Source organism: Lampris incognitus, chromosome 14 (genome assembly GCF_029633865.1).
Source record: "Lampris incognitus isolate fLamInc1 chromosome 14, fLamInc1.hap2, whole genome shotgun sequence".
Taxonomy (NCBI): Eukaryota; Metazoa; Chordata; class Actinopteri; order Lampriformes; family Lampridae; genus Lampris; species Lampris incognitus.
This window is the reverse complement of record NC_079224.1, coordinates 36,198,795-36,211,615: the sequence shown is the minus strand read 5'-3', so window position 1 is coordinate 36,211,615 and position 12,821 is coordinate 36,198,795. Positions and strand designations below refer to the sequence as shown.

Here is a 12,821-nt window from a genome sequence, read left to right as displayed (position 1 = left end):
AAAAAATATTTTATCCTCTCATCAGAAAGAAAAACCTTCACACAGCATCTTTAATCAAAGTACCATTATCTCTGGGAAAGTGACGCTATTAACGATCATTAGTCATGTGAATCACAATTTCTCCATGAAAGTGAGTTATCAGACTCGTCTTAACAAACACAACTTTAAAAAAAAAAGCATCAATGCATTTAATAAAATGTAGCTATGAAAATAATACACAACTCTAGCCTTGTTGTTGTTGTTTTTCCAGTTTGGAACGAGGATATGGACAAACGAGATGGTCTAAGTGTCATAACAGGCCCTTTCACAGTCAGAGATTATATTACAACCGTAGACTCAATTCCCATGTACCTTTTCATCTGCTGTATTAGGGAAGTATAATTAAATATATGTTGTCTACTTTTACCCTCCGTCATACCTTTAACTATATATCACACCGAGTCCGTGATGCAGTAATAACGCAAACCATGTAGACGTCAAACTGGCACATAAACAGGTGAATGTGTAATCTTGATAAGATTTTCTTTTCCTTTCTTTACTTGAGTACATACATGCTGGGGTAAGAAGGTAAACAGATGCCTTGACACATGACCAGAGACAAGCAGTAAGTAGGTATTAAAGATGTTTAGATGAGTTGTGTTTTGGCCTAATACGGTCCAAAATACGCTGTTCTGTAAAAATCAATTCAACGTGTCATGACCAAAGTGCAGGTTAACGTTTCAATTTGCATAATTTTGCCATTTTTGCCAACAGACGGGGCCTATTTCAGAACTCTTCAAGAAGTACAAGTCTCATCTGTTTGGACACAGTGAGGGTATTTTCATAAAGTGGACGTTTTCCTCGCGTGATGCAAAAACACAAAGTTTTCCTGTCTGATTTTACATCGGAAGTATGTTGGAAAACTGGAGAGTAAAACTCCTCTGTGACTACACCCCATCGCCCCATCGTCTGCTTATAATGCCGAGTTGGTCTTTTTCTCTATTCAGACTGCTTCTCGTCACAAGCCGGAGGAGACTGGAAGTTTCCACCTGCTTGCTTGAAAGAGGAAGGAGAATTGTGGGGATGCAGGAAGTTGTTGATTAACCTTCAGCTTTCATCACATTACAGAATGCTTGCAACGTCCCCGGCAAACAACAGCCAACAAATTCACCAGCAAACTCCCTCCTGCTCACATTTGAACAAGTGCCAAGAGTGTGACTTGTCAGAAAAAGTAATCCACAGCATTTGCTCCACAGTACAAAGTGATTTTACCAATTAGATAAAAACAGACGTGCTCAAACATGCATTCAAACAAGTTAATTAAGAAGGCACAACAACAATAAAAAGGGACGAGACTTGAGTTCTTCCTACAAGAACAACCGTCCATCTATTCAGTCTCCAAGACCCCAGAGATGGTGGTGGTGGACCTCAGATGGACCAACATCTTCTAAGACTGGCGACTACAGGGGGGTGAACGTACAGATCTTACGCTCCAGTAGGTAGTTTGGGTTGCACATGGAAAACAAAGTGGACAGCCTACATCAGATCCTTTACCAGAGAGGTGAAAGCAGGACGTTTGTCCTCAGAGGACTCAGGACATATCTCATGGACGTGTGTAAGGAATGTGTGTAATTACAGCGGACATACGTTCCATCAGTCTGCGTTAGTGTGAACTCTTAAATCTACACTTCTGAATTGTGACTGGCGGCTACGCTAACGGAAAAAAAAGATTTAAAAACTTTTTTTGGGGTGTCCGTCCGGGTGGTGTAGCGGTCTATTCCGCTGCCTACCAACATCAAGTCGGCCCGCGTGCCATGGCCTGCAACCAAACCTGGTGCACAAGTCACACCGAACAAGGTCCCCAGGGGCTGTCGTTTGCGGCAGGAACAGAAAATGCAGGTTCTCAGCAAAGGATGCTCGGAGATATGAAAACTAAACACCGACTACTGACATGAAGGTGCGCTCTTCACGTTTGGTTGAGTCATAACAGACATTCACAGCCAGGTCTGCACGGAGGACGGATTACCTGAGCTCCCCCCAGGTCAACTTTGGAGAGGCTCGTTTTAAGGTTTTCAAGCCACTTGGACCAACTTTCAACATTTTGAGTCACAGATGTTTCCTCCATGTGACATAAGCTATCATCACCTACCATCAGCCACTACTGATTCTGCTTTTAACTGACCGCAGACATTTCACTCATATCTACAACTGACCAAGTGCTGATTGCATGGGGGGGGGGGGGTTATAAGGAACTAAACTGAAATGCAAAAACAAAAATTGTTGGTCAAGTCTGATGGCAAAATCTTTGCGGTGTGTCTTCGCTGTGTCATCCTGAGCACAGTTAATGCGTCTAATCATGATCTCTGTTACTGTAAACTACTTGCTCACCAGTGTGGCTTCTCTCAGTTGACGTCTTTTTAAGTTTTGTGTGCATGTATCAAAAATAGACAAAAGTCATACCAGAAAAACAGCAGCTGCGTTCAGCTTTTTGTGTACATACCATAAGTGGTGCAAAGTCCCGCACATGTGTAAACAATGCAAACATGTTGGGACAGAGTTCAACTTCCTTTTTTTCTTTTTTCTTCTTACTGGTAATGTTTCTGTTTGACATGATTTGGAATATCGGCAAAAATAAGAGCCACGTCACCAACAGCTGGCTTATGGTCATTTGTACCCCGGCACTTATTGCTGCATACAGGCTTCTGTGCTGTACTGGACAGCATGCAGCTGGAGAGACGGGAAAGGTGTGTGGTATACCAGATTTGAAGCCAAATAGGAGAATTTGTATGCTGAATCCATATCACTCTGCACATGAAGCCAACAGCGAGGAGGACTTATGTCTGCACTTTACAAGAACAAATATTGCACTATGGTAATGGCACGGTACACCGTAGATGAACAAATACGCCATCATGACCCGCAGTTGCTGAAACTATAAATTGGTACAAACACAAAGAATTGGCTTAAAAGTGCATAAAGCCCATGCTATTCAGTGGCATTAAGAAGCTGACAGCAGATCTGTGGATTGCTGCAGACTAGAAATCACCCGCTGCCCTGAAAGAGCAGCGAGACTGTTTACTGACCTACAAACACCGAACAAAGGTCTGAAAATGGGGTAGAGGGGTGGAAAAGGGAAGGCGGGGGACAGAGAAAAGAAGAAAACAGACTGGAAGAAAGCATTGAGCAGCCTTCATGGGTAGTCATTGGGCAACATGTTGTGATGTTACTCCAGCAACATGACTTTTTCTTGTCTTGTGACATCGACGCGACACGTCATTAAAGAACCAGCAGCCACCTTCAGCTGAACTGATGGAGCAGAGATGTCATGAAAAGCAAACGTAGCATAAAATAGCATTTTAAAACAAGTTTCAGGCCTGATTATGGTCACATTTTCAATTATTCTTACTTTTTTTTTTTGGGCATTTCATACCTTTATTAGGTAGTGAAAGTATAGAGGTGGACAGGAAATGTGAGCGAGAGAGAGAGAGAGAGAGAGAGAGAGAGAGAGAGAGAGAGAGAGAGAGAGAGAGAGAGAGAGAGAGAGAGAGAGAGAGAGAGAGAGAGAGAGAGAGAGAGAGAGAGAGAGAGAGAGAGAGAGAGAGAGAGAGAGAGAGAGAAGGAGAGAGGTATGACATGCAACAAAGGAACCTGCAACATTGCAACCAAGTGGCCGCCCAAGTGGCATGCACTGTAACCATTCGGCTCCGAAACGACACTGACTTTTATAATCTGATTTGGTCATTCGGGTACTCTTAGCCCAAATTAAATGATTTGAACATTCTGAAACCATTTCTCAATAGTTAAAGCTGCTATGAAGGGTTTTTCTGTCAGTCTGACCTTCATTTTGATAACTCTATATGACCTGACATCATCAAATGATCATTATCACCGGTGAGCAGATTAGATATTACTATATAATTGCTCCAAATGCTCGTCTCCGGGTCAGTTTCCCGGCGATATCTGACAAAACAACATGCGGCACATGGACGGGATACATAACCACAGCTAAAGCTATATTACTTCATCACTGTACAGTACATCTTTAAAAAAAAACTGCTGTTTTCCTAAAACATCTCTCACTGTTCTTCTTCAGAACAAATACACACACTACCAGAGGGTGAGTGTGTCTCTTTGCGACAAGAGAAAAGGCTTATTTTTGCCCACAAGGCGTGCGAAGTCAACAAAAACCCAAAAGCTGTAACTAACAAGTGTTTGTCGGGGAGTTGTTTCATTGGGGATCTGCCACAAGGTGGAATTACTAGAACGATTTCAGACAGCTCAATTATACTTCGCTTGTACATCTGTAAACACAAACAAGCCTCAAACGAACCACAATCTCATCAGATCACTCTGTTGAGCAGCTAGTCACAGTCAGACTTATGATAGTAACCAAAAGGAGATGGCATATAAACCCCCTTTTTTAACTTCCCTTCATGGGCCATTAATACAAATATGGCCTGATTTAAAAAAGACATTGCATTGATCCCTCTTAAGGCACGGTGTAGTTAGAAACTAGCTTCGAAGGCCTGCTTTTACTTGATCTATAATGTATATAATCATTTCAAAAGAATTGAATTATATATACATTATATATACAAATGTATATAATGTGTATATAATATACATTATAGTGTGTGTGTGTATATATATATATATATATATATATATATATATATAATCATACTATTTGCTCTTTAGTATTTTATTCTCTTATCATTCCTCTTGATTTACCGCGGATATTTTCATTTTACTCAACAGATTATAATATTTAAAATGAATAAACCATAAAACTATAAAAACAAGAATTCCAGAACAGAACAGAAAAGAATGTAACATGTTGTGTTGGATGTCAAACTTCTGATTAGCGCGTACGTATGAGTGGCTAGATGGATGGATGGATGGATGGATGGATGGATGGATGGATGGATGGATGGATGGATGATATGCCTGCAGGGTGGATAAACACACCGATGGAGCGAGAGAATCGGGAGCTCTGATTGAGACGCAGCCTTCAGTCGAGTGATTCCTTGATTCTTCCTTCTTATTGTGTTTCCCCCTCCTGAGATGTGAAGAGCACAGAGTGTTTGTTTAAAGGTGATGTTAGGCGTCACCGTGGCGGCTGAACTGATTCCTGGAATGATTTCAATGCCTTAAGGATGACGTCCATCTAGCCAAAGCTTTCGCCGACATCAACCCCTTCCAACCCCAGAGCAATACACATCCATCTACGAATGTGTACGTAAGGGTGAGTATCAGTGTATACATCAATGAGCGATGAACTACATGGGTGTTTTCAAAGTGTGCGGATAAGTAACTCGGCCAACATCTGCAACGTCACCCCTCAGAGAGTTGCACCACTGGAGGCGTAGTCTCCGTCTCTGTCGGCGTAGTCTCCGCCTCTGTCGGTGTAGTCTCCGTCTCTGTCGGTGTAGTCTCCGTCTCTGTCGGGACTGAGTTGCCAGGGTCAACGGCGATGTCACCCGTCGGATGGGTGGCGATCTGCTCCAGGAGGGCCTCTGATCGAAGCAGCTGGTTTGTCCACTCTTGACACACCTCCTCCACACTAGGCCCCTCTCCTCCGTACTCAGGAGGGAGGAGCGACGGTGTGAAGAAATCAGTCAAAGTCTCACAGAAATCAGCGCCGTGCATATGAATCTGTAGAGGTGGGGGGAAAGGAAAGCGTATTAACAGCTTTTCTCTCTGCAAGAGAGTTAATGGTACATCCACCCATCCATCCATCTCAAGGTGGAGTCTATCCCAGCATGCACTGGGTGGGAGGCAGGGACACTCTGTGGACATGCTGCCAGTCAGTCCATAAAGGGCCCAAATACAAAGTCGCACATACATCATTCACACCTATGGGCAATTTAAGGCATTTTTACACAGAGATCCCACGGCCGTAATGAAGACCCGTCTTTACACCGGCTTTGTTTTTTTACACTAAGCCAAACAAAGGTGGCATGAAGGCGCCCCAGTGTGTGATCTTACTCAGCATGGCGACGTTCCGGAAGCACAGGCGGCGTGACGTGTAACACAACAGCGTCAGCTGTCCCGTCCTGCAAAGTCCCTTTTACATAGACATCAGTTCGGCTCTGTGACTACCTCTGTTACCGGCTTAACGCCGGAACAACAATGCCCCCCCCCCCAATCCGTGTTTGTATGTTTTACACTGAAAGGCGAGGCGGATTAATGGCGCAATGTTCCCACCTTGGAAAGGCTGTGTAAAAAGGCCTCTTAAGAGACTCGAATTCACCCAACATGCACGTCTTTGGACTGTGGAAGGAAACCCCCACAATCACAGGAATAAATAAAAGTGCAAACTCCACACAGATGGGTTAGAAGTCAACCTGCCTGCTGTGAGGCAACAGCGCAAAACACCAAACCACCGTGACACCCTCCCTAGTGTGTTGGCAGGTATATCATTAAGGTTTTCATTATAAGTCCCATCATAGCTGCTAACTAGAATGATTGTAGGGTGACTGATGGGGCACTTACCCTCTGTTTGATCTTGTCCGGCAGGAAGGGGCGGATCATGGCAAAGACGGGACGGAAAAACATGGGCTCATTGATCAGATGGATGCCCCTCACCTTCAGTGGGAAAGAGTCCTGCCGAAAAAAAACACCAACTAAAAATATAAGGTGGTGTAAGAAAGAGGAAGGCAGATAGAAAAGCAGCAGCCAACAAGCCAACCAATCTGTCAGCCACCCAATTCTACCACAAGGAATTATTTGGGCTTGAAAATTATGGGGGGGGGGGGGGGGGGATTAAGTTCCCTTTACAACAATGGGTTCACTTCTACCCATCAGTTGCTACGTTTACACCAACTGTGACTCGTCCGGGTTATAGTCAACACAGGCCTACCGTAAGTACAGAGGATATCTTCCTTGCGAGGGAGGGGTTAATCTGCATGGCGTGGCCAAAGCTCCACCCCTTTAGGTCAAATATGGCCTTCAGGCCCCGCCTCTGGGTCTCAATTTCCATGGAAATTAGCTCTGATGTCATCAGGCTAACGCGGAACACCTGGAAAGCGGACCAGTCCTTAGGAACCCACTGTCCTGGAGAGAGAGAGAGAGAGAGAGAGAGAGAGAAAGGGCAATCAAGCATGGGAATGTGTATGCTGCTGCAAGCTCTATGTGGCCCGCCAACACTCCCACCAGTCCTGACCTTTTTTGCCTAATATGTAATTTAAAAAAAAAGAAGAAGCTCCTATCTCTTTCTCTCACCCATTCTCTCTCTCTGTTGGCACCTCTTTGTTGCCAACATGAGTATTTAAGATCAGAATTGCAGAAGTTAGCGCAGCATCGAACCACACGTCACCCGTCTCAGTAAGTCTTTCCACAGGCAGTCAGGTTGCTGAACAGCTGACGCACCCCTATGCACCTTACACTGTTGTGTTATTGTGTCCTGTATATTGTGTATATAATGTATGAATTCATTGCATACATAGTCTTTAAAGGTCTGTAGTATTGTCTTTATTTATTTGGGATAAGCGGCTTGGATAATGGATGGATGGATGGTGTGTCCTTGTGTCCCTTGTGTTAAAGGCAGAGAGAGACAGAATGACAGAGTTCCCCTGTATTCTGAATACACTTGACAATAAAGTTGGACTTGAGACTACGGCACTTTGCTGTTGTGTTCTTTTGGTGGCTGAACATTTTAGTTAATCCATCCATCCATCCATTATCCAAACCGCTTAGTTAAATCGAATCCTAACCAGTCATAATCAGCAGCCACACTATCTGGAAAAGATTGTTCACCTTAATGATAAGTGTATAAATATGTCCTGCGCATTTAAATAACCAGGCAAATATCCGAGTATAAAGCCATCAAGTTTTTAAGATGTTTTTAAGAGCTCTTTTGTAATGACCACATTCACATATGCGCAGGCGTTCTCTAAAACCTACTACTTTGACCAGCCATCCTCTTCACAAGGGCCCAGGACTAACTACTAAAACAAAAATCACATAAAAATAAAATGATATGCATACATAGAAGTGAAAAATAAAAGTCACACACACGCACACACTTACCAATCCGGTACACCAGCACCCTACTCCCGCTGTGATCTCTTTCAGGGAGGACAGCGTGGTAGCAGTTGTTGAGAAGGCCCAGGACTGAACTAGGAGACAGACAGCTGCTGATCTCTGGACTCACCCTACGCCATTGCTGGTAGTTCAAGAACAGCTGGGGAAGAAGACCAAGACTTTGCTTTAATGAATGAGTGAACTAACAGGCTGAGGGGAAGGCTAGACAGGCTGGCGAGACACACGCTGCTGGTCTGCGAGCTTGTCTAGATTGCTGTCTTTCTGGCTAATCAGCACACTAATGTCCATCTGTGAGATACATTTAGATATACGCCAGGAGCTCGTTATCGGTGAGTATGGAAAAGATGAAACTAGATGGACATCATCACATCGGCAACCCCAAGCGTAATGAAATATTGCATGCACTGTTACAACCCCATCTGTTACACACACGTGCCCTGTGCCAGGCTTTCTGCAAGTAAATAACTATTGTTTATAATGGTTTCTGTTCAGTGTTTGGTCTATATTAAACAAATGGAAGAGAGAGAAAACTTTAATTTATAGAAGAAGAAAAATGCAAAATGCAATTTGTGACTTCTGTTTCTTCTGGAAAAAATAAAAGAAAAGCTTATCTTGGTGAACGTTTCAAGCTGTGTTATAAGCTATGTTATGGGCCTGTCTATGCACATGCACCTGGTTCAGTCTCGCAGGCTGCAGTTTAAAATGCACCACATGGACGCAAATGGCACAGTCACAACTTCTGCCAAACTTTAAACAAACGGTTCTGTCCAGAGACGCCCACACTGGACCATTTCGCAGACACCCCTTAATAAACATCTTCACGACTTTGTAGTAAATAAAAAATAAAATAAACCCCTAGGGGTCCACCACGCACCTTTAACGCCAGCTCCACCTCAAAATCCCTGGCTCGCAGAAACCTGAGGAGAAAGCCGTCGGAGAACTGCGGCGTGTGGACGGGGTCCAGCTCAGCCTGTACCAGGTGTCTCAGCCTGGACAAGAACGGTCTCAGCGCGTCCGAGTCGTCCGGTAACTCGTTAAGTTGTCCGGTAACGTTCATTTCGGACGCGGCTTACATTCACCACCGCTGACTGCGAGGACAAAAGGCAGAACCAGAAACATTTATAGCTTCTCCGTCTCGCTTAGCGGAGGTTTGGGTGTGCCGACGCATTTCGTGTCAGCCGAAGAAACGTGTACCCCAGATATCCGTGGCGCCGCGGGACGCGCTGCGCATGCGTCCCTGTCAAGTCAAAACGCGGATCTGCCTCGGGGGGGGGGGGGGGGGGGCTTCACAGCAGCGCGAAATCCTGTCCGTAAACCCCCCCCCCCGCATCGGATAAGGATCAACTCCCTAAAAAGTGGACCTCGATTAATACGTTTCAGTTTTACGTGAGGAAATGAAAAATAGCAAGTTGTGGATTGTTTTATCTTTGGGAAATTGAGATTATCACGATGGTTTTACAAAGTACAATACCATGAAGACAGCACAAGCGTTTTTTCCCCAGCTGGAATTCGTCCACTGTTGGTGTGTTACACTAATAATAGAAACGAGGGATGAGCGGTTTGGATAATGGATGGATGGAGAATCTTTCCCGCAACGGATATATGGGAAACATTATCTTGGGGATGCAAAATTTGGCATAACGTGCGGGTTACCGTCGGGCCAATGAGTTACCTGCTTAAGTGCTGGTTTCACACGCACGCACACACGCACGCACACACACGAGTGTGATGGATTCTCCTGTCACGCTGTGATGAGCCAAAACCGGGGCAACGGGGGTACGAACACAAACCCCGCTAAATTCAGTCAGCTGAACCACTGATTGAAGGCCCATAGACACAGCGGACGTGCTCTTACAGCCAAACGGGGCAGTTTTAAAGACATGCCAAAGATCTTGGAATAAGGCCTCATCTCAGACTGCGCCCCCGGCGTCCTCCCATATCATAGACATTATAGACAGTTGTTGCGAGACAGATGCAGGACAGTTGTTGGACATGTTCCTTCATACGGAGGACTCTGGGTTGTCCACTGCTGCACACAAAGCACCAGAGCAACACTTCAAAAGGTAAAGTCACCGAACTTTCCAGATGGTGAATAATTTTTTTTAGCCAACTATCACGTTTTTTTTTTAATTTTTATATGGCTATCTATATGTATTATTCACTTACCAGCTAGCTTGAGGCTCACAGTGCCCAAATGGGTTGAGAGAAACCTAAGCGTAACATTTTGCAGCCTAAGTGCCAATATAGCAGTCAAGACAAATCAGTAAAGGTGCCAGGTAATATTTTGGTGTTCCTAAAGCATTATTTGACCAGCAGATATCAGCAGCAGAGGTTGCTGAGGGCAGGGGTCGGGAACAAACCAAATGAGCAAAGACCCCCAAATCCTGGTGTCTGCATGCAGACATGCCTGCACAACTCAGCCAACTGACAGCGTTGTTGATTTATGTGAAGTCTGCAGAAACCTCGGTGAACTGATATCTACTGAGAGCAGCTGATGGTAAAACTGGTGTATCTGCCACCTTTATTTTTGACTTTGCATACTCTGATGTAGCATCATAAAAAAAGAGTCCAGTGTTAAAGTAGACTCATGCGTAGCGCCTTCGACTTGAGTTCAAATAGCCTTTAACTGAGAGCATGTGTGAACAGTTGATAGAGGACCATTTTAACATTACAGGTTTCCATTTAGCAAAAAAAAAAAGAAAGGAGGACCTCCTCTGTGCTATGATGCTGTGACACCCACTGCTCACAATGTGGCAAAATCATACATAAATGCAAAGTAATGCAAAAACAGATACAAGACCAAACCGTTTGACTTTAAACTTCCTTTTTACTGAAAAAAAAACAAAAACAAAAAAAAACAAAAAAAATTGTAACAGGGGAGGGTTGGTGAGCCAGGCACCTACGTAGCATCACGTTGCTACTGTTCATACAACAGGACAACATCCACAGTACAGTCACCGATTATACATAGCTTATAATCAATATATTAGTTATGATATACTGTGTTGTATTACCGGCTGGGGTCACACCAACGTTTGATCACAACGTGGATTAAAATGCCGTCCGCTTTTGATCGTCAGTCCGCCGGGTCAACAGCGCGGCCATGGCTGCGGTGGCTTTTGTTCTACAGGTATCTTAACTGACTGCATGTCTCGCCTCGCCCCCCGGGCCCACGCCCATTAAAACACACCGGTATACTTGTGATGTGGGCAAACGCCGAGGTTTATCCGGGGCGTCGTGACTCGCACCCAATAGGATATAATTAAATACATACGCCATACATTTCAGCTTTACATCGGGGTCAGAGTTGTGTTATCAAAACGAATCCAGGTGATCGTTACTGAGCTACAGTGACGGAAACACCTTTGGACCAGGATGCAGCTAGCGTCTCAGAACAACACTACCGATCTGAGTCAGTTTTGCCCGTTTTTTTTTTGTTTTTTTTCCAGGATGAAGAGTAAAATTCTTGGTCTTGGGAGGACCAGTACCGCTATTCTGAGACGCCTCGTGCACGGGAGGCCGCGGCGTCCAGGGAGTAGCAATAGATGGGTTGATGCGCACGCTCTTGATGGTAAAACACAATGTGCTCATACACAAAAAGAGACAGAACAAAGTCCCACACGCAGGAGGGGACACAAGACACGTGACCGATTTCCCAGCCCGGGGTTGGGAGTTCATGGTCCTTCAATTAGGAGAAAGCGTTCAAGTAGTTCACGGCATGTGTCCACGGGGGACGTTTCAGATGTGGCAAAGGGAGGGGGGGCGCCGGCAGGACACAGGCGGCGGGAGACACTGCGAGGTGTCTCGCCTTCTTCCTCGCCCTTTACATCTGAAACTTGCTCGATGTTAATTTTCTCGCGTTTCCCGTAGAAAAAAAACAAAACAAGGGAAAGCAGCAAACACACGTGGAGCTCCTTTGACATTCCACAGACGCGCTGAACGAGCTCCCATTTTGTCCCGTCTCCAGGAGCGTCGGAGGTCACGGCTCCTCTTTGATTGACAGCTACAAATGAGGCGACGATCCAACGATAAAGCGAGAAAGGGGGGGGGGCGTGTTCCGCCCGCTCCGCCACGAGTCTCAAATCGACCCGGAGGGTTCGAGAGACACGTGAGCACCGCACGTGCAGACGTCCGCATAAAAACGCCGGGGGTGAAAATTCAAAACGGGAGCAAAATATTTACAGTGAATTGTTCATCTGGATTTTCGAGTTGTTATCATCATCATCATCATCACCTGGAATGTAGAATGAGAACACAACTGTGCAGAACAACGAAAGACAACAACAAAGGCTGTGACAGAGAACACAATGTACAGCAAAAACAGTCTGAGGACAGTGACAGCGAGTAACAAGTGGTCTTTCGTTTTGGCTGACTTGAGAAGATTGTTTGAACAGTGAACATGGTACAAGATCTGAGGCAGCACATGAGTTAACAACAAGACAACCTGTACTTTTTTGGTGCCTTTCTTAGGTTTCGAAGTACAGAGTCGACACATTTCAGCAGACCAGCAGCTTTTGTGTAAAACCCTCCCGAGTCCCGGACTCTCCCCGACCCGTCTGGAGAGATGGACTTGCAGTGCATCGCGACAACGCGGCCCCGCCAAATGTAAAACGACTCGAACACAGCAGCTGCGGAACGGTGTCTTTGGTTGTGATGATGGCGGCTCTGAACCGACAGCAAGGCGTCTAAAAACCCTCAGGTGGCACTGAACCGGGGATGGTTGGGGGAGAGAAGGAAAGAGGGCACAGGAAGGGTAGAAGATAGAAGTCAACTTGAGAGAGAGAGAAAAAAAGACA

At 45.1% G+C, this 12,821-nt stretch overlaps 1 protein-coding gene across 1 annotated transcript; it reads right to left on the bottom strand.

Moving 5' to 3' along the window:
* Nucleotides 1-4,462: 4,462 nt before the first annotated feature.
* Nucleotides 4,463-9,098, bottom strand: ttpa (tocopherol (alpha) transfer protein). The gene is made up of 5 exons (XM_056293601.1): nucleotides 8,900-9,098; nucleotides 8,011-8,164; nucleotides 6,842-7,035; nucleotides 6,475-6,585; nucleotides 4,463-5,634 (listed from the first exon to the last, which is right to left on the bottom strand). Exons 1-5 carry the CDS (start codon nucleotides 9,080-9,082, stop codon nucleotides 5,314-5,316), a joined length of 963 nt encoding a protein of 320 aa, XP_056149576.1. The 5' UTR covers nucleotides 9,083-9,098; the 3' UTR covers nucleotides 4,463-5,313.
* Between the last annotated feature and the right edge of the window lie 3,723 nt (nucleotides 9,099-12,821).

Excerpts from the sequence above, each read along its gene's own strand:
- ttpa (XM_056293601.1), bottom strand. The coding sequence starts at position 9,082 with ATGAACGTTACCGGACAACTTAACGAGTTACCGGACGACTCGGACGCG. Across the intron at positions 7,036-8,010 it reads GGTGCTGGTGTACCGGATTG|GACAGTGGGTTCCTAAGGAC; the intron begins GTAAGTGTGTGC and ends CTCTCTCTCCAG. Across the intron at positions 5,635-6,474 it reads CGGACAAGATCAAACAGAGG|ATTCATATGCACGGCGCTGA; the intron begins GTAAGTGCCCCA and ends CCACCTCTACAG.